Source organism: Apteryx mantelli, chromosome 22, assembly GCF_036417845.1.
Source record: "Apteryx mantelli isolate bAptMan1 chromosome 22, bAptMan1.hap1, whole genome shotgun sequence".
Lineage (NCBI taxonomy): Eukaryota > Metazoa > Chordata > Aves > Apterygiformes > Apterygidae > Apteryx > Apteryx mantelli.
Genome location: NC_089999.1, coordinates 2,815,173 through 2,834,848, shown reverse-complemented (window position 1 = coordinate 2,834,848; position 19,676 = coordinate 2,815,173). Strand labels below are relative to the sequence as shown.

At 60.5% G+C, this 19,676-nt stretch overlaps 3 protein-coding genes across 6 annotated transcripts; 2 read left to right on the top strand and 1 right to left on the bottom strand.

Moving 5' to 3' along the window:
* The first annotated feature begins 1,068 nt into the window (after nucleotides 1-1,068).
* CLDN3 (claudin 3) lies at nucleotides 1,069-2,879 on the top strand. The gene has a single exon (XM_013942911.2). It carries the CDS (start codon nucleotides 1,200-1,202, stop codon nucleotides 1,842-1,844), a length of 645 nt encoding a protein of 214 aa, XP_013798365.1. The 5' UTR covers nucleotides 1,069-1,199; the 3' UTR covers nucleotides 1,845-2,879.
* Nucleotides 2,880-7,870: 4,991 nt separating this feature from the next.
* On the top strand, nucleotides 7,871-11,250 carry ABHD11 (abhydrolase domain containing 11). Of its 2 annotated transcripts, XM_067309496.1 has the most exons (6): nucleotides 7,871-7,973; nucleotides 8,428-8,563; nucleotides 8,962-9,135; nucleotides 9,710-9,880; nucleotides 10,169-10,350; nucleotides 10,643-11,250. In XM_067309496.1, the coding sequence occupies exons 1-6, from the start codon at nucleotides 7,969-7,971 to the stop codon at nucleotides 10,779-10,781; spliced, it is 807 nt and encodes a 268-aa protein (XP_067165597.1). In that variant the 5' UTR covers nucleotides 7,871-7,968; the 3' UTR covers nucleotides 10,782-11,250. The 2 variants fall into 2 exon arrangements, with proteins under 2 accessions (XP_067165597.1, XP_067165598.1); XM_067309497.1 differs by lacking the exon at nucleotides 8,962-9,135.
* A 1,999-nt stretch (nucleotides 11,251-13,249) lies between these two features.
* Nucleotides 13,250-19,488, bottom strand: LOC106484675 (caspase-1-like). Of its 3 annotated transcripts, XM_067309493.1 has the most exons (10): nucleotides 19,385-19,488; nucleotides 17,992-18,745; nucleotides 17,020-17,275; nucleotides 16,543-16,679; nucleotides 16,129-16,305; nucleotides 15,662-15,896; nucleotides 15,392-15,535; nucleotides 14,311-14,420; nucleotides 13,826-13,931; nucleotides 13,250-13,544 (listed from the first exon to the last, which is right to left on the bottom strand). In XM_067309493.1, exons 2-9 carry the CDS (start codon nucleotides 18,154-18,156, stop codon nucleotides 13,839-13,841), a joined length of 1,317 nt encoding a protein of 438 aa, XP_067165594.1. In that variant the 5' UTR covers nucleotides 18,157-18,745; nucleotides 19,385-19,488; the 3' UTR covers nucleotides 13,250-13,544; nucleotides 13,826-13,838. The 3 variants fall into 3 exon arrangements, with proteins under 3 accessions (XP_067165594.1, XP_067165595.1, XP_067165596.1); XM_067309494.1 differs by lacking the exons at nucleotides 17,992-18,745; nucleotides 19,385-19,488 and adding an exon at nucleotides 17,899-17,969 and having other exon boundaries at nucleotides 17,020-17,292; XM_067309495.1 differs by lacking the exons at nucleotides 15,392-15,535; nucleotides 19,385-19,488 and having other exon boundaries at nucleotides 17,992-19,092.
* Nucleotides 19,489-19,676: the final 188 nt, after the last annotated feature.

Here is a 19,676-nt window from a genome sequence, read left to right as displayed (position 1 = left end):
GGTGTCTTCGAGGGGCCACGGTGCAGAGCACCTTGGGGCTATCACCCTCCATGAGCAGAGTTTGCAGCTGCAAAGCAAACTCATGCTGCACTTTGCACGGAAATGCAAAGGTGCCTGAGTGTTCCCGGCGTTTGCTGGGCCACGGGCCGATAAGGAGCAATCTTGGAGCGGATAAAAAAGCCGACAAGGCTGTAATCTTAAATAAACTGCCTTCCTTTTGGACAGTATGTTAAACGTGAGATCTGATAAAGAGTTACAGAAATAAAACAAACTGTGACCTACAGCATCGCCGCCGGAGCGGCCAGGCCCACCGCGATAACGAGGGTTTCCCCCCCCAGCCCACGCTCCTGCTCCGCTGCCCCGCTTGCGGAGCCCCGGGCCGGGGCGGCGCAGCCGCACTCCTGCCCCGGCAGAGCTCCCGGCCGCAGCGTTCCCGGGCTGCGCTTGGGCAGCTCCCACGTGCTCGCAAGGCCAGGAGCAGCACGAAGCCGAGGGACTTCCAGGCACTGCCGCTCTGGAGCCGAGAGCAGCCTTTGTGGCTGCATCCCAGCGCCTGGCAGAGGGTTTGGGTGGCACAGCGGTGGCCGCAGGCTTCCCCAGCGGGCCGGGGGCTGCCGGGTGGGCGCAGGGCGAGCACGTGGGGCCCAGCCGGCAGCCGGGTGACACGGGGGCAGCTCGCCCGCGAGCGCAGAGGGAGTTTCCTGCTACATGTTGTTCTTTGGCACCGGGGCTGACGGGGTCGGGTTTCCTGGTACGGCCCCAGGGCATACAGGCTTCGGTCTGCAGGCTGGGCCCCATCCAGCCCCGGACCCCCTGCTCGGAGCCTGGCGGGGCCTGCGGCGTCCCAGGCATCCGCGCTGCCAGGCGGCCCCGCCGGTGGCCATCACAGGTGACCTCTTCCCCTCCTTCTCCTGCACCAACGCCATCTCCGCAAACAAAGGGGAGGGTGTGGGATGCTGGCAAAAGAGCCAGTGAGAAGGAGCGTCCAGCGGCGAAACCCCACCCCGCGCGAGCGCTGAGGTAATGCAGCCCGGCCCCGGCTCCACCGGCTCTTATAAGCTCAGGCAGAGGCACAGGTGCACCCAGGTGTAAGCTGATCTCCTGCAGGCTGCGCCACGGCGAAGAAGCCCCGGGGGGAGCTTATCGGCCAGCGGATTCCTCTCTGCCATCTCCTCGGAGCGCGCTCGGAGCCAGACACCATGTCTATGGGGCTGGAGATCGGGGGGGTGTCCCTGTCCGTGCTGGGCTGGCTGTGCAGCATCATCTGCTGCGCGTTGCCCATGTGGCGGGTGACGGCCTTCATCGGCAACAACATCGTGACGGCCCAGATCATCTGGGAAGGGCTGTGGATGAACTGCGTGGTGCAGAGCACGGGGCAGATGCAGTGCAAGGTGTACGACTCCATGCTGGCACTGCCCCAGGACCTGCAGGCCGCCCGCGCCCTCCTCGTGGTGGCCATCGTGCTGGCCGTGCTGGGCCTGCTGGTCGCCATCGTGGGGGCGCAGTGCACCCGCTGCGTGGAGGACGAGACGGCCAAGGCCAAGATCACCATCGTCTCCGGCGTCATCTTCCTGCTTTCCGGCATCATGACCCTCATCCCCGTCTCCTGGTCGGCCAACACCATCATCCGGGATTTCTACAACCCGCTGGTGCTCGACCCTCAGAAGCGGGAGCTGGGCACGTCTCTCTACGTGGGCTGGGCGGCGTCCGCGCTCCTGCTGTTTGGGGGGTCTCTCCTCTGCTGCTCTTGCCCCCCCAAAGACGAGAGGTACGCGCCCAGCAAGGTGGCCTATTCCGCCCCGCGCTCTGCCGTGACCAGCTACGACAAGAGGAACTATGTGTGAGGAGCTGGGCAGCCCCTCGCCCTCCCTGCTCCCCTCTGTCTGCCTGAGCCTGCTGACTGCCGCCTCTCCGGCTGCTCTCCGTCCCGCAGGACTGCCTTCCCGTGCTCACCCTCCTTCCCAGCATGGGACAGAGGAGGAACGCAGCTGCCTGGCTCAAAGGGCTCCGAGGAGGGGAACTGCCACCTTAGTTCGGACTTTCATTTCCATCCGGTGGAGTTTTCTCTTTGACCTATTGCGCCCCGGCTCCGAGGTACCCCCTTCCCCGGACAGCCAGGGACCCTCTCTCGCGGGGGCCAGGAGGACAAGTTTCTCCAAGCTAGACGATGCCTTCAACTTAGCCATGACTTGTGCCCCAGCGGGGGTTCGGGGTGCGTGGGAGGCACAGGGGCTGAGCTCGAGGTGGGAGGGAGGGCGGTGCCCGGCCCTCGGCCCTTTGCGGGGGCTAATTCCCCCAGCACCCTGGGGGGGTTATCCGAAGACAAGAGGGTGCTAAGGCTTCCCCTGCCCTACCCCGTCTGCCGGCACAGGGCAGGCTGAGCTCGAGCAGGACTGGGGACAGGGCAGCCCGGGGGGCTCTGAGCTGGCCAAGCCGGAGGCCCAGTGCCCGGGAGGGCCCCAACGGGGCCCGTTGTAGCCGTTAAGTCCAGGCAGGGTGGAGCAAGCAGGCAGAGCCAGCAGGGGGGCCGAAGGGGGGGGAATCTGGGCAGACCTGGGGCTAGGAAAGGTCTCTGGGGTCAGGGCTGGGCTGCGCGAGCGGGAGCCATGCAGGCGGCTGTGTAAATACAGACAGTTTCGTGTAAACAGAGCCAGTTTCGGGTTGCCAGGAGAGCTCTTCGCATGAGTGAGACGCGGAGGAAGGAAGCTGTGCCCCGCGGGCCCCCTGCCCACTCAGCCGGGCCGGGCCGGGCCGGGGCCTGCAGCCCCCCAGCCCTCTCGCCTGGCTCCACCGCAGCAGCCGGGCAGGGGCGCGTTCTCCTCCTGTTACGCGTGGTCTGTACGAGTTACATTTGTCAATAAAAGTGTCCTGTTTTCATAGCTAGTGCAGTGGTGTATCCTTGGAGCCATGCGGTAACACCAGCTCTCCTCGCCAGGACAGGGGGGACAGGGCGACATGAGGGGTAGGATTCATCCAGGGATTGGGGCAACACAGCTTCAGCCCCACAAGGACCCAAGGGCGCCAAGTAACCCAACTAGCAAAAGAAAATGCCAATCTATCCCCACTGCGGAGCCTCGATGGGAACCCACCCGCTGCCGCCCATGCTGGGAGAGACCTTCCGTCCCATCTGAACAGGGACAGGATTCCAGAGCCGTCACCCCACAAGGAGCCACCCTACACCTCTAGCCACAGACCCACGGGAGGTGCTCCATATAGCCAGGCTGGTGACGCACCCCACGGAGCTGCACATGGGACCCACTCCCCTCCCTGCCCTCTGATGCTGGAGAGGGAGACCGAGTCATGGATTGGGTGGCAGCGTCCCACAGCACCAGCTTTGAGGATGCGGGTCTCCAAGGTCCTTCTGGCTGCAGCCCCAGCCCCTCCTCGCCTTCTCTTTCCCCCATCAGCTTCCTCCCAGCACACGGGCCCAGCTGTCTGCCCTTCCCTGGGGTCTCGCTGTTCAGGGGAAGGGGAAGGCTGGTCTCCACACTCCCCATTTGGGGTGAGCGGTTGACTTTCTGCCAGTGACTTCTGCCTGCAAGCTGACAGGTTGAGACACCAGAGCAGGAGCTGAAACCCTCCTGCAGACACTCCCTGCCCGCACGGTTCAAAGTCTGGCTCTCCAGAGGGGGAAACCGAGCTCTTCTCCCCCCAGCAGCCGCTGGGGCGAGGCCACATTGCACAACCGCTTGTACCGCCTGTTCTCAGCCCGGCAGCACGGCTCGGTGCTGGACCGTCCCCGCCTTCCCTGCCACGCTCCAGCAAGCAGGGACAAACGTGGCGAGGAGTGCTGGGGGAGGGAGATGCATCGCCAGCTTCCTGCGCTCCCCGGCAAGGCAGCGGGCCCAGGGCAGAGGAGGCAGCGAGGAGCTACCTGCTCCCCGGCTACCTGGAGCCTTCTGTGGGCTGCACGGCCTGCTTCTGCAAGGAGCTCCCATCTCAGGGGCTAGCAGCAGGTTTGGGAAAAAACGTTGCCGAAAGGCAGGTGAGAGCGAGCAGGAGGCTTTGCCGGTCTCAGCCTTAGATGCACCTGTGGGCGGGCGCAGCCAGCTGGAGTCTGTCTGGGCCCCGTGCGCCAAGCGGGGGAGGGGGCAGGCGGCTCCGGGCTTTGTCTCCGCTGGAGCCCAGGCTACCCTGCTCCCAGGCAGGTGATCTGCCCGGCTCAAATTCCCTGGGCCCCACCTAGCCCTGCTCTCCCTGCACGCCTGGCTGGCTCGCCTCTCCAGCAGCTCCGATAAGGATCGGCAGCTCATTGTCAAGAGAAACCAGCCTGGGACTGGCTGGCCTGGGGCTCTTCTGGGCAGCAGCTCAGCTGGGGTGGGCCAGGGCCCCCAGGATGTCTGGGTGCTGGCACATGGGGACGTTGATCCTTTTCTCTGCCTGGAAGGCAGAGTACAGGCAGGCAGGGACCTTACTGCCAAGAGTCTGGCAACTGCTGCAGGCTGAACCTGACACCGAGCACAAGGAGGCCTTTTAGGGGATGCGACGGGCCCCACGGCTCCCCCCGAGTCCAGCCCTTGGATCTCAGCTCTCTCCTTTCAGGCTCTTCAACAAAGACAGACCAACAGGGACTGAAATTGCTGAAATTCCCCATGCTGCTTTTCAGACCATCATGCTCCAAGACATTTGTTTCCATATATTTAACTATGTCCCAAGAAATTGGATGCAAATTAAGAGGCTATATACAGGCCTGTTGATGGCCCTGTCCTCTTTCATGGTTTAGCATCTGGGACCTTTAGCAGCAGGTGCGCCCCTCAGTCCATTACAATTTGCAGAAGGAATAACAAGAACTTGATAGGGAAGCACCCAACATCTCCCTGAGGGGCTCTCCAAGTCCTGGGGAGATTTCCTGAGCCTTTCCTTATACGCAGGAATTTAAACCTCTGATTCTTCCTGGATCATCCATCATAGGAACCTCCTCAAAGCTGGGGCTGCCAGCACCAGCCTGAGCACGCGTGTTCCCAAACTTCTGGGTGCCTGCAAGGCCTAGGGGCAGCACGCAGCCTCCCAGCAAGTCCCTGGGGAGGCACATGAGGGCAGGTGATGGATCTCAGTAGAGGTCTGGAGGCAGCAAACATACATCCTTCTCCGGCTGCGCTGCAGCCAGCCAGAAAGATCCTGACGGCATCGTGTCCGACCACCCTACTGCCCCAGGGTGTTGGGACTGCCCCTCCTGGGGCACTGGTGCTCCCCCCAGCCCCGCAGCAGGGCAGGGTCCTGCCAGGAGGCACGGAAAGGGGTTCTCAAGCCACACATCAAACAAGTGGCAGCTGTGGCATGTCCCTTGCTCAGCCTGGCATGTGCCACTGCAGCCAAGCCAGCTGGCAGCCAAGCAGAGCAACCAGGGGCAGCCCCACACGGGATCACAAGGCACATGACTCCACCAGCCAAGCCCCCACTCCTGGGTGGGCAAAGTCATGTGCGGCCACGCAGGCAGCAGGCCCGTCTGGGGCTCCTCTTTGCCATAGATACCTTTTCCTTTTCCAGTGCTGTAGCTGTGGGGCCAGCCCTGGGCCCCATGTCTGGGCACAGCAGGTGCCCCAGGTCCCAGCTGGCTCCAGGGCTGCTCCCCTTAGAGAACCAGCACTGCATTTGGGCTCACAGGGACAGAGAAATGTTGGCTTTCCGCAAGGCAGGTAGTTTTTGGCAGACCAAGGAAGGGATCTGGGTGCCCATCTCCAGGGCAGAGTCACTCCAAAGCTGGACTTGGCTGGAGCCAACATCTCTCTGCTTACCCAAGGTGCCCTCTTCAGGAAACCGCAGTAATTCAAAGGGTTTTTTTGCCACCATGATCCTGCTCTGGGGATGGGAAGTATTTTTGCCTTAATGGGTCTGCTGGAGAGGCCCAGGCATTCTCCTGAGCCAGGGAAGACAGCAAATCAGCCAACAGCAGGAGCTGAGGCTGGGCATGCCATGCTGCAGTCGCATATCCTGAATGGTGCTGGGCTGTCTCATTTCCCAGCCCTCCACCAGCCATGGCAAGGCCTGCATTAGCCGTCAAGCAAAATGGGGATCAGAGCTGCCAGGAAGCTCCCAGAAATGCAGACTGAGGCCTGTGAAGCAAATGATCACACAGAACTTCAGGATGGCTGTGCGTACGGGCATAGAAGTGCTGAGAGCAGAGCCCCTTACTTTAGAAGATGCCAGTCGGCAAACAGCAACTTCCTACCTGCTTTCTCCTGCTAAGAGGAGGAGGAAGAGCCTGCACTGAATTACATGGGCCCAAAAGCAGCACAGAAGTAAGCGCTTCACCTGGTTCTTCTGCAGGTACTGCCCAACGTCTGCATGTGTCCACACACCACAGGAGATGCTACTTGTCCAGAAATACTGAGCCTCCCTTCCCAGACACACAGCATCTACACTGCAGGCACTCCCATGTCCAAAATGCAGGCATGTGGCCACGTGCTCCTGCGACTCCCACGGGTGTTTTACCCCACTAGAAACACACACAGCACCCCCAGAAAGGCACCCTGCCTTTAGGTACACGTGTGTGCGGACACCAGGCCCTAGTGAAAACCGTCGGGGCACTCACCCAAAACAGGTGAGTGCACACACCCCCACCCCCACACACTTGCTTCCCCTAGGGACACACCTGCAGACATTTGCCAAACATCTGGGCACGCAGAGTTTTCGCCGTGCACATGGCACGTGGGCGCACATGCCTCCAGCGCACCTCCATGGCACAAACACTCGCCATTTAGGCAAAGCCGGAGGAGACACAGCACGCTCAGCGCTCCCTCCTAAGAGGAAAAAGCTTCCTTTGGGCTGAAAACCCCGCAGGGCTCCCAGGCTACCATCGCTGCCTTCAGCAGCCTCAGCTGGGCAGAGCACTCAACTTCAGCTTCATGTGACCTAAAAGATGAGTGTGCAGTGATACAGCTGGTGAAACCAGGAACACTGCCTTTCTGCAGAAACAGAGAACAAGGCAGATACCTCTCGAGGGTGACTGAGCTCATAAATGAGGAACTTACTTACACTCCCACTGATTCCTGTGGGGTGAGTCAGGGCACCAGCATGGGACAAACAAGGAAGCGCTGAGCACTGTCACCGAAATCAGTCACAGTCCTTGGGTGCCTTCTTGGCTGAAGCCCCTGGTAACAGTTCCCCCGTTCCACCCCCTTTGAGACTTCTTCTCGTCTGAGGCCTTTGCTAACAGCACCAGGGAGTGCCCGGCCACGCGCGCTCGAGGCGGCCCGGCCCGGCCCGGCAGGCACATCCACGCTGCCAGGAGCCCACTGGTGGGGGGCGAAAGCCACCCAGGGCAGGAGGGGGAAGGAGACGCATGTCTTCACCCTGGCTGCCAGCATGCCCGCCCGGGGAGCGAGCCACGAGCCCGGGTGGCACTAGGAGGGCAGGCAGGGCTCCGCCGGGGGGCCCTGCCTGGGAGGCAGCACCCAGCGCCCACCTCAGGGCCTCAGCAGCTGCTTCTCCTCTGAGGCTGCCGGGCCCACAGCACGGCAGGGCCACCGGGGCCGGGCGGCGGCGGCGGCGGCCCCACCCTGTTCCGCCGCCGCGGCCTTATCGCGGCCAGGCCTTGACCCGGCGCCTTTATGGCTTTACGGCCCCATAAAGGCGGCGGTGTCGGGCCCGCGCGCGGCCGGCGGGTACCGGCACGAGCGGCCCCGCGGCGGCTGCTCCCGGCCGGCTCCGCCGCGAGGCGGGGCCGCCTCAAGGCCGGACGGGCGCGCGGGGAGCCGCCGACGCCTCCTCCGGCCGCCAGGGGGCGCCCGCGCCCCCTCCCCCGGCGCGGAGGCGGAGCCGCCCGGCCGCGTCACGGGCTGCGCGTCACGGGCTGCGCGCCGCGGCCCGGCCCGCCGGCGCCCGCGCTCGCCCTGACGCCCGCCTGACGCCGCCGGGATGCTGCGCCGCCTCCTCCGCTGCGCCCGCGTCCGCGCCCCGGCCCCAGCCGGGCGCCAGCCCCGCGGCCGAGGCGGGACCCCGCTGCCGCCTGCGGCCGCCCGCACCGTGATGACGTAAGAGGCCCCCCGCGCGCGGGGCGGTAGGAGGGGGATGCGCAGGAAATGCCCGGCAAGGCTGTGCCCTCGGCCCCGCCCCCGGCCCGTAGCCCCGCCCCCAACGGGGCTGACGGCTCATCTGGTGGGGGGTACCCCGGCCCCGCCCCCAGGCCATGGCCCCACCCCCAGGCCACAGCCCCGCCCCCAGGCCTTGGCCTTGCCCCCAAGCTGCCCCACCCTCTTGTCAACAGGGCAGTGCTTCTGGCCCCGCCCCCAGGCCATAGCTCCACCCCCAGGTCACAGCCCCACCCCCACACCATCCAACCCCCACTTTGCCACTGGGCCGAGCCACTGGCCCCGCCCCCAGGCCATGGCCCCGCCCCACACTGCCCCCTTGCCTGTAGGGTGGTGCAACTGGCCCCGCCCCCAGGCCATGGCCCCGCCCCACACTGCCCCACCCCTTTGCCTGCAGGGCGGTGCCGCTGGCCCACGAGGTGCTGGAGGGCAGCGGGGCCCGGCTGCCCCTGGTGATCCTCCACGGGCTCTTTGGCAGCCACGGCAACTTCCAGACAGTGGCCAAGGCAGTGGCACGACGCAGTGGCAGCAAGGTGAGGCTGCGGGCAGGCCTGTCCCGCTGCGGGCAAGGCGCGGGGTGCGGGGAGGCTGTGCCGCAGCAAGGAAGGCCATGGGGCAGAGTGTGCCTAGGGGTCAGGGCTGACACTTCCCCAGGCGCTGCCACACGCTCAGCCCATCTTCACCCCAGGGCCTCCCACATCGCCTGCGGGCACCACCGCTGTACGGCCTGGGTGCTGGGGACGTGGCGTGCCGCCGGCCGTCGTGGCGCGGGGACGCGGCAAGCCACTGGCTGTTGTGGTACGGGGCACCCCTCGTGTTGCGGGCCAGCGTGCCACTAACCAATGTGTCGGTGGCCGTCGTGGCCCCCAGGGGAGGCAGCATGTCACTGGCAGTCATCCTCCAGTGACACGGTGCCCCCTTGCCCAGCTAGGTGCTGACGCTGGACGCCCGGAACCACGGAAGCAGCCCCCATAGCCCGCTCATGACCTACGAAGTGATGAGTTTGGACGTGCAGCACCTCCTGGCCCGCCTGGGCATCACCAAGTGCATCCTCCTGGGACACAGCATGGGGGGCAAGACAGCCATGACACTGGCCTTGCAGCGGGTTGGTGCACCTGCCAGCATGTCCTGGGGGCCCCCCAGGCCCTGCTGGTTGGAGTGGGCTCAGGGTAGCTGCTCGCACAGCACAGCTGGCTGCTCCTTTTGCGGGACTCCCAGGACTCTGTAGGAAGGGGGTTGGCACCTACAGGTGCTTTTCACCAGTGTTGTCATGGCCTGCAAGCCCGGAGGGGATGGCTTTTCTCCATCATGGGTCTGTTGTGCTGCCCCCCTCAATGCTTCAGGGTGGGCTGTAGGAATGGCACCAAGTCTCCATCCCTATGCTGATAGCCGTTGGCCTATGCTGTGCCCTGTCCCTCTGGCAGCTCCCTGTTGCACTGATTGCAAGGGATTTTTGAGATTTCATGCGCCAAGACATGGGGAAACAGAAACTCAAGAAAGCACGTATGGAGTTTTGCTGCTCGTGCAGTCTTCCGTCGCAGCTCTTTGGTGGGTGAGACAGGAGGGAACTAAAGGCCTTCTGGGGGTCTGGCTGTGGGCAGAGCCTTGTGCACTGTCCTGCTGCTTAGAGCAGGACAGAGATCTAAACTCGCTTCCAGCTGTCCTGCTTGTGTCCCCAGCCAGACCTGGTGGAGCGCCTGATCTCCGTAGACATTAGTCCCAGCTCAACCACAGCTGTCTCTGAATTCTCTGCCTACATCTCCGCCATGAAGTCAGTGAACGTCCCCGATGGTCTGCCACGCTCCGCAGCCCGCCGGCTGGCTGATGATCAGCTGCGTCCAGTTGTCCAGGTAGGAGATTCCTCTGCTTGGATGGGGTTTTCTCTCCAATCCTGTCCCTGGGACTGGAGCACACACCTCTAGGGCCATGGTCCCAGCTGGGCTCTTTCCACCCCTGCTCACTCACCGTCTCTGCTAGGTTGCCAGGCCTGCACTGATGTTGGGGAATATGACAGACACACGGCACGCACATCCAGCAGAATGGGGTGCCTGGCACCCCATGGGTGGGGGACATCTTGAGGGCTTGTTGCTCCTACTGAAGAGTGTATGATCTGTTGGCATGTTCCCCTTTTGTGGCAGTTGGCACAGCTGAGACAGTTCCTTCTCACCAACCTGGTGGAGATGGAGGGCCGCTACATCTGGCGGGTAAACTTGGAAGCTATTTCCCATCACTTGTCGGATATCATGAGCTTCCCTGTCTTCCACAAGCCCTATCCAGGCCCCGCACTTTTCTTGGGAGGATCGAACTCGCCCTATATCAGGTGAGACTGGAGAGAGGCTTGTCAGGGGCTGTGGTCTGATCCCTTGCGCTCTGCTCCTGCAGCTGCCAAGGTTGGGAGGAAGCTCCAGAGATGGGGAAGGTCCTAAAATGAGCTCTATGCTTCCAGTGGCTAGTGCCACCAACACACTGAAGGGCAAAGGGGGTCTGGGGGGAGCCCTGGGCTTCCTTTGCAGAGAAGGGAGATGTGGTCAGACCTAGGATCCCTCTGCTTGGGAAGATGTCTGGTTGGACCCCTGATCATGCTTCCCATGGTATGTTCCCTTGTCCTTCAGCCCCAAAGACTACCCAGAGATCCAGCGCCTCTTCCCGAAGGCAGATATCCAGTTCATTGAAGGTGCGGGCCACATAGTCCATCAAGATAAGTTTGAAGAATTCATCACTGCCATCCTCAATTTCCTGCCACCACCATAGAGCCAGGGACTACAGTTTCTGTGAGGACCACATGGGACCTGAGGAGCTCTGGGAGATGAGGCAGGCCTCCTGGGCAGTGTGAAAAGAACCTTCCACGCCATCGCTCCCTTTGCAGTGTGATCCTGCCTGCAGAGCCATCTCCCACCTCAGGTCAGATAGAACTGGAGCTGAGATGCCCTGCCTTGCCCTGCTCTCTGACCTTTCCCTGCCACCTCGTGGGGATGCAGGGTTTCACTAGCCCAGGACACTGTCCATCCTGAGCATACAGTCCCAGGGGCTGCACTCGGATGTCTCAAATGTTATAAGGGGACAGGAGAGCCCTCAGGGAGGGCACTCCAGTCCATCAGGGCGGCTTTGTCCTCTTGTGTTGGGCCCAGAATGATTTCCTGCTTCTGGACCACCCAGTTGCAGAGCAGCCTGTGACTGTGCAGAACTTGAAATAAAGCTGAATCAATGCTGAGGCAGAAAACAGTCTGGCTGTGGCCGTGGAGGCTGAGGAAGGTGTTAGCAGGCAGAGGAAACAGGGTCTTGCTTATCTGAGGGGACACTGGTGGGAAACTAGAGCTGCACTGGGCCCATAACACACCAGGCTCTGGGAGCATCACATGTAAGATGCAAATATAAGGATCTTTCATGGCTCCCAGAGGGAAACACATCCTTCCTATGCCTTCCTCTGAAGCATCTCATCCTGTGAGAGAGAATGTAGCATGGAGAGACCCTTCTCTGTTCATCTGGGGATCAAAGCCCAGTGCTGTAACTTTGCTGTGCCCAGGTTTCAGAAAGGGCCACAGTGACATCTCTGGGGAAGCAAATGCAAGCCTGGGGCTTTCTGCACCCTTTGTGTTTCCCTGTGCACACTGAAAGTGCCTCAGCTCAGCTGCCGACTGAGGGCAAATGTTGCAGGAAGGGGCCGTGTTCAGCAGCCAGGGGAAGTGCAGGGTGAAGTGTAGGTGGGGAGCCCACCTGGCTGCCTGAAGCCTGCCAGGGTCCAGTGCAATGGTCAAGGGCAGACCCTGGCCATGGGTTCATGGAAGGACAGAACTGAGTAGGAAGTGAGAGGAGGTGTGCAGTCTGCAATTAATAAAAGCACATGCTAGCTCAGAGGTTAAATGATAAAGCCAGTGTCGATGATGCCTCAGGAGAGGAAGGGGAATCAGTGTCTCACTCCAGGGCGAGAAGCATGGTTGATGGCACATTCCTCTCTTAGAGCTGGCCTCGGGGACCAGCCACTTCTGGTGGACAAATTCATGGATGAAAGCAGCTGTGCACTGTTATCAGGGAAACTAGAGAAGTCTTTCCCCCCATTTCAGAGTCCTTGCATGGAGTTTGGTTTTTTGTCTGATCTGCATGTAGGACATGAGGAACAGGAGAATCAGTCTCTGGCCTTGGGCTGCTTAGAAAGATAGGGTGAAGCCTGTGGTACAGGGAAGCAAGGGGTGTCTCAAGCTAGCAGCAGCCAAGGCGCTAATGCCGTGAGTCCTGCTGTCCAAGGCAGAGGGAGGACTGGGGACTGGTGGAAGCTGCCTCTTGAGCAGGGAGATGTTTTGAGAATGTGAGGGGGTGTTGCAAGGAGAGAATAGCTGGAACATGGACAACCAACCTGGTGCTTTGGGCTTTGGGCCTGTGCTCAGAAATCCCTTGGGGTGGGTGCCTGAGGGCAGGTTTTGCCTTTTTGTTCTTTCCAAAAGCAGCTGTGTGGGTAGGGCATAAAGGCCTTTTACATAGCAGGCTTTTACCCTGCAGTAAGAACAGCCATAGACAGCAGACTCAGCCTAAAGAGATGCAGACCTGGAGAGCACATAGATCCAGGGCAAAGGCTGGAAATGCAGAGGGAAAGGACAGCAAGAGACATCTCTGCTGCCCTCTGAGCTAGAATGGACAAACCCTAACACACACAGCTTTGGGAGAGGACCTGGCTGCCTGGTCTCTCCTCTGGCAGCTGTGCACTTGGATGAATCAGGCATTGGAAGAAATGGAGAAAGCAAGAGGAGATGTTGCCCTGCCAGCATGCAGGGGAAGCAGACAGGCACTGAGCAGTCTGTCTCCAGGAGCACAGGGAGCATGCCTGCTCATCCAGCCCCAAACACAGTCATCCCCTCCTCCTCAAGCTTTCTCTGATTTTGCACCTCCTGCCCAGTGTCCCAGAAGAAGGTGATATACCAGCAACTGCTGCCAGCTGTAATGATCACCAACCCACCAAAGGCTAAAGGCAGAGGAGAGGTGCAATCTGCTGTGAAAATCTCTTTATTAGACAATAGGTAAATCTGGAGACAAGGGGGAAGTGGCAATGGAGGTGATGGATAGTATCTGTCATGCCTGGGGACATGCTTGCATTGGAAGCTCTCTTTGGGAATGGTTAAGAGATACATTAACCAGCCTTGCATTCAGTGTTCTGGTGCCAGGTATCTTTGCTGTTCCCTAACAACAGTGTGTTCTGTTTGGGGTTTTTTGGAAGCCACAAAAGGAAGTGAGGAGACCAAGGACAATTTTATTTCAGGGATATTCCAGTCATTTAGCAAAAGGGAGCAAAAGTAGTTCGTTTGATGATTCACTGTTTCTGTAGAGAAAGCACATTGTTCTGTGTATGGCATTGCTGGGGGCTGAACTTTGCAGATACGAAGCTGGTTTTGGCCTTTCCTCTTGCCGCTTCTCTGAAGAAGTGCATTTCTCTGGAGCAGGGCTGTGTTCACCTTAAGCATACGTCTTCCACTCTGTTACCACCAAATTCAAACACTTTCTCTCTGTGCGTGTCTCATTTTTTAGCTGTTAAGAATACAAGTCAGAGAAACTACTGAGTTATGGGCTACTGAAACCCTTCCCTGAGCACCTGTCTTTTAAATACCCAGCTTGGAGATGGAGAGAGTCAGACCACTGCTTGGTCCCTGCTACAAGCACACAAGCCCTTTGGATATACAGCCAGAGCCATGTGGTCTGGAGCCCAGGCGTGCTGGAGAATCCCCTCAGCTCATCCCCGCTGGCAAGGATGTTGGGTTTGGGGCACAGACAAAAGGCTTCTACAGAGGTGTTAGATAAAGATAACTCACCACTGGGAGGAGATCAGTGGCCTGGGAAGAGGTAGAACTTTTTGATCAACGTAGTTCGTTCTTCTGCTGGCAACTGCTGAGGAAATTTGTCAAAGGAATGTTGGACCTGAGGTGAGAGAGACAGTGGGGAAAATGAGAGCAGCTCCATTTCCAGCACAAAAACAGTGCATGGAGTCAGGAGCGGGGCATCCCCAGGAACGTGTCTGGTGATGGGAGGGATGCCATAGGCTGCGCCAACACACCAGGCCCTTGTGTGCCCACCATGTGGCAGGATTCTGATGTCTCTGGAGATCAAGCTGATTTTCCAGGCCAAGCTGGAGGACCTGGACCCCTTTCTGATATAGCCTGCTCCTTAGGGGCCTGCAGAGAAATCGCCTGCCTTGGCTAGAGCTCTGCTTTGAGCAGGGCCCTGTTGCCAGAGCAGTAATTCTGACCATTAGCATGGCTGCATCTGCTGGCACACACGTTTAACAACAAAATCCCACCTTTCGGAAGAGCTCACGCAAGTGGCTGTTACAGGCGCAGTTTCTAAATTGCTCTATCAGGTGTTGGATGAAAATGGAGCCAGTTTGGGGTCTTCTCCAGGCGGCAGTATCTGAGGAGACAGGGAGTATTAAGTGTCATGGCACTGGTATCTCCCACCACAACAGTGACTAATGCTGGAGGGGGCAGAGCAGTACCGTGATTTCACCTTGCTCTGAGCACCTGGGCTGAGGTGGCAGAGGGCTCCCACTAAGTCTGGGGCTGTGGAGAGGAAGGGGGGTTGCTGGTGATGAGGGAGTCATAGGCTGAGGAGAGCCCAGGAGATGGGGCTGTTGCCATGAGCATGGGGGCTACAACAACTCTGGACAGGACATGGGGCTTCAGCAGCAGACTTGGGAACCTTCTCTGAGATCATTACGTTTGGTTCATCTGACCCACAGGCCAAAGAATGGGAAAAGGATGGGTTAGGGGATCCTAGGAAAGCTAGATGTGATATGCAATTTTCTCCACCCATCTCTCCTTTCCCTGCTCCCACCCACGTTCCTGATGCATGCCAGGTGCCAGGCTGGCATGGCTTGGAGCCATCCATGACCCAGCTGATCACTACAGGAGATTATTCCTCCTCCCTCCTCTGCCAACCACTGTGATAAGATAAATCTACTTGGAAAGGAGTCCAGGTAGAGCCAGTGGGGAGGTCTGTGACAGGGGCAAGGAAAGGAGGCAGGGCAACTTTCCTCTTTGGGGAGCACCATGGTGTGAGGGTGCTCCAATGCATGTGGAAGAATAGCCCTCAGCTAAGGCAGCGTGAGGAGGGCACAAAAGCCTGGATGTGGTGCTGCTGTCCCTGAGAGGGATCTGTGGGCATCCTGGAGCAGCTGTGTAAAGTGGCATTGCGGGGACGCTGCCTTCAGCTGTCACTGGAGCAATGTCTGAACAGCACATGCCAGAGCACCACACAGAAGGGAAACCGGCCAACCTGCCCCAAGGAGGAGGTGTGTGCAGGAGGCCTGTGGTGCCAGGAACAGGAGCCCCATCCTCCCAACTTCCCCCCGCAGCTGAAACTGATCTCTGGGAACTGGTTACCAGGGGTGGAGGAATATAAACAGGCAAAATCACTCTCCAGATGGACTTCACGGATTACATCACTTTCCAGCCCTGCAGTGGTCATGGGAGCCAAGCTGGGACCAGTTGTCTCGGAGTCTCTCACCAGCACAGACCCATCTTTCTCTAGGGAAGCAGGATTGCCTGTCAGTGATGGGGCCTCCCATTCCCACCTCCCACCAAGGGCTCACCTGCCCTGGAAGAGCCCAGCCTGCTTACTCACTTCACATCCCCCTCACACTTGGGACTCACCTCCCCTGCAGGCCTGGATGATGATCACTTTGGGTTTGTCCAGCAGTGCCTGGCAGTGCTTGTTGTTGAAGGTCTCGTAGATGGTATCGAGGGAAAGGATGTCTGTGTTCCCGTGTCTGCTCTTGGTCCCGCAGATCCCAGCCCTGACCCCATGGGACATGAGCACCAGGAATGTGCTGTCAGAGTTCTGGTGCTCCTTGCAACAGGCAAAATCCTTCAAGGCCTTGGCCATCTCCTACAAACAAGCAGGAGGTAGGAGCATCAGTGACCTGCAGCCAGCTGTGCAAAGACCCAGCCACCAGCTGTGACCAGGAACCTGTGACCAGGCCACCAGCTGTGACCAAGGGACAGGGGTGTTCCTGTGGTGTCTGACATTGCCCACTGACAGGTCCATCCTGAGCCCCCCTGCCGCCAACACAGTGCATCGCTCCTGGGCCAGGTGCTGGCTGCTTTGTGCAATACTTTACCTGGGAAGTTAAGTTGAAGTGGGTTTCCACCTTGTAGTCCAGTCCTTCCAGCAGCTTCGTCATCCCCTCTACATCTTTTTCAGCCCCACACCGCTTGCTCAAGTACTCAAACTCAATGTTGCAGATAAGCAGGGCCCTGCGGGTCCGTGTCGCCCGTGGCAGGTGTATGGGATAGATCTGTAAGCAGAGAGAGAGGCTGGGCTCAGCTGTGGGTGGGTGTAGAGGGGGTTTCTTGGGAGGCAGCTAATAGCCCATTGGCCCAGCACCCACATCTCTGTGCCCCCACGGCATCTCCCCAAAGCTCTTGCCCTACTCCTGGGACAACGAGGGCCCTGGATCCCCTTGGCAGCCCCTGCCTCCTCTCGTGCATGGTAGGGCCATGCTCCCAGCCCTCCTTTCCTGCACCCACAGCACCTGATTTCCCTCTGCCGCACAGATGCGCCGGTACTCGCTCAGAGAGCACTGCTGGATCCACTGCTCGCCCTGGCTGCTGGCGGGGGGCCCAGGGGTGACATCAGCTCTGGGGGAGACCAGCTGCATGCCAGGGGGTCCTGGAAGCACAAAGCCCCACAGTCACACCAGGAAGGGGCTGCAGCAGAAGGAGACTGTCCCCGCACACAGCAGGGCGTGCACAGGCAAGTGGAGCTGGGCTCTGCCCCTCAGAAGTCCTTATTCAGCCCCACAGGAGAAATTGCCACCCCAGGGAGCCCTGTCCCTGCAGCGTGGCAAGGGGGATGCAGTGCTGCAGCACAGTAACACTGGGGACTCCCAACCGCCCTGCCAGGGCCAGGCCTCCCTCTTGCACCCCAGCGCATGGCAGAGGGAGCCCCAGAGGGCCTGGCAAATCCCAGCAGGAGGACCCAAGGCAGGCTGTGACCCTGCACCACTCACCCGAGTCAGCGCCCAGACCCAGCTCCTCTGCCAAGTGGCCATCACGCTGCCTGAGGCTCTCGATGAGGATCTTGCTGGCTTTGTGGCCCTTCAGGCGCACGCTGTCAATGAGGCAGCGGGCCTTGTCAGCACGCACCGTGTACTGGTCCTGCACCGTGTCCACCTCCTCAGAGCTCAGCACCCGCTGTGCTAGCAGGTCATCCAGGAGCCCGGAGATCACGGGCTTCCCCACGCGCTCCACGAAGGTCGTCCGCACCTGCAGGAGCTTCTTGTCTGCAGGGTAGCCCCATCAGCACAGGGACCCCCCACGCCACAGCTCCAGCTGCCCCATCACCCACCCCCAGGGTGCTGCTCCCTCCCCTATGCTCCACTCCAGGGCGCTGTCGCCTCTCCCATCACCCACCTCAGCCGCTCCCCTGGGTGATCCCTCTTCCCATCACCCACCCCTGGTGCTGCTGCTCCATCACCCACCCCAGGGTGCTCTCCCTCCCCCAACTGCCCATCCCCAGTGCTTGCCGGGGTGCTTCCCTTCTGCCATCTCCCAGCCTCAGTGCTCCCCCTCCCCCATTTCCCGCCCTAGGGTGCTGCTGCCCCATTGCCCACACCGGGTGCTCCCCCGGGGGCTTCCCTCCCCCATCTCCCACCCCAGGTGCTTCTCCCGTCGCCCACCTCCCCTTTTCCCACACACCAGCAGAAAGTTCCCTGAGGGGATGTGTCCCCGAGTGCCTGGGACTCCGAGGCTGTCCCTGCACACAGCCTGCAAGCAGAGGTTTCCCTGCCCTGTCCTGTCCCCTGCCCCTGCCTCTCCCCACACATCGGGCTGGCCAGGGTGAGCAGGATCCGAGCAGGCCCCCATCTCGCTACTGAGCTCTCACTTACCTGCCATCACCCTTCAGCGTGCAGCACCCAGAAGATGGCCGAGCTGCTGTTTCCCCGTAAGGAAAAATGAAAGTAAGTTAAACATATACTCACTTCCTGCCTCGGCCCATTGCCATACCCCATCCAAGCCCCGGCAGGTTCTGCTTGACCTAGCAAGCGCCCGTGAGCCCCGTGGCCCTTTGCAGCCAGGCAGCAACACTCTGATTCATCCTGCACGTTCTCAGCATGTTTCCTCGACTTCTGGGGCACTCCAAACATGTGTAACTTGCCCTGGCGCTGTGCCACCCAGCGCTTACCCACAGAGTAAGGAGGAGGCTCCAGCCCTCCTTACCCCTTTCAGACCTGGGTATAGGGCAGGTCAGAGGGGCAGAAGGCCCTGACACGCTGTCCCGTGCACAGTCAGCAGTGGGACAGGGCAGGTGCTGGAGCACCTCGGCGGCAGGCACCCACGGCAGGAGAGCTGGTGCGAGCCGCCAAAGTCCAGCCCTTGGCAGGGGGGCTGGCTGTACAAGCAGAAGCAGCTCCAATCTCAGCTCACGGCCCCAAGGCCGGGCAGACGTGGCCATCCCCTCGGCCAAGGACCAACATCCGCTTTGCACGCACACTCCCAGCCTGGGGCAGCAACCCTCCAAACCTGCCTGGGGCTGAGTGAAGCTCTTCCCTTCCTCGCACTGCACTGTCCAAGTGCCAACTGGGAGAAGGCAATCTTCAGCTTCATCATCCACCTGAGGGTAGGCCAGGCCCACTGCTGCTGCGGGGCAGCTCAACACCATCCTGCAGGTGCTTGGGGTGGAGGGGAGCCCACCTGAGGCGCAGCGTCCGGACTGTAAGAAAGCCTGAGGTTGCCCTGTAAGTGTATTAGTAGAGCGGGGGTGACAGTTGTGAGAAAGGATGGTCACTGAGTTCAGAAATGCCAGTGTTTTCACATGACTCCATTTAGTCAGACAGGTCAAGTGTACAGAGAGACCTCAGTGCAAAGAGCAGAAATAACATTGCAGATGGGAAAACATAGGGAAATGTTGTGGGAAAGAGGGACCCGACATTCAGCCCCTTTGGAGGTAAAAGCAGCAAACGGCGGCTAAATATGCAGGGCACCAGCTGCCAAAGGCTGAACACAGTGGTGTTTAGTGATAAAACAAGGAGGCATTAAGTTACGTTGGGAAGATGAAATATCTTTTAATTAGTCTAAATAAACTCTAAATGATATACTTGGAAACATCCTTTGGACACGCTCTTCCTTATTCAGGCCTGTTAGGGAGGACTGTGATACCACGGCGAGGGTAAGGCCAGGAGAGGAGCGCAGGGCACAGGCCCTGCTGCCCCCAGCCCCCCACCGCCACCCCCAGGTGCGACACCGCCCCCGGGAAGGGGCGCAGCAGTCCAGCACCGGGCCGAGCCCCGCTCTCGCTCAGGGCTGGTGGCCCCAGAGGCCCCGGTTATAACGGGAGGGCCGCCCCCAGCGCAGGAGCAGCCCGCGCCCGCGGACCTGCGTCCCAGGAGCAGCTGTGTCCGCACCGGGGCCTCCTCTGGGGCTGCCGCTTCCCTGCGCTGGGAGCTGTGAAAGCCGGGGCAAGGGGGCGGTTACCGGGGAAGGCACCTGGGAGGGCGGGCTCCTGGGAGGGGCAGTTACCGGCGGAGGGGGGGGGTTAGTGGGGGGTGGGGTGGAAGGCCCGGGGTTAACGGGCGGTTGCGCAGGCACCTCGCGGCCCCCCGCCGGCCCGGAAGGATCAGTGCAACCCCCTCCCCCCAAGCAGCTCTTCCGCCCTTCCCCCTCCCCG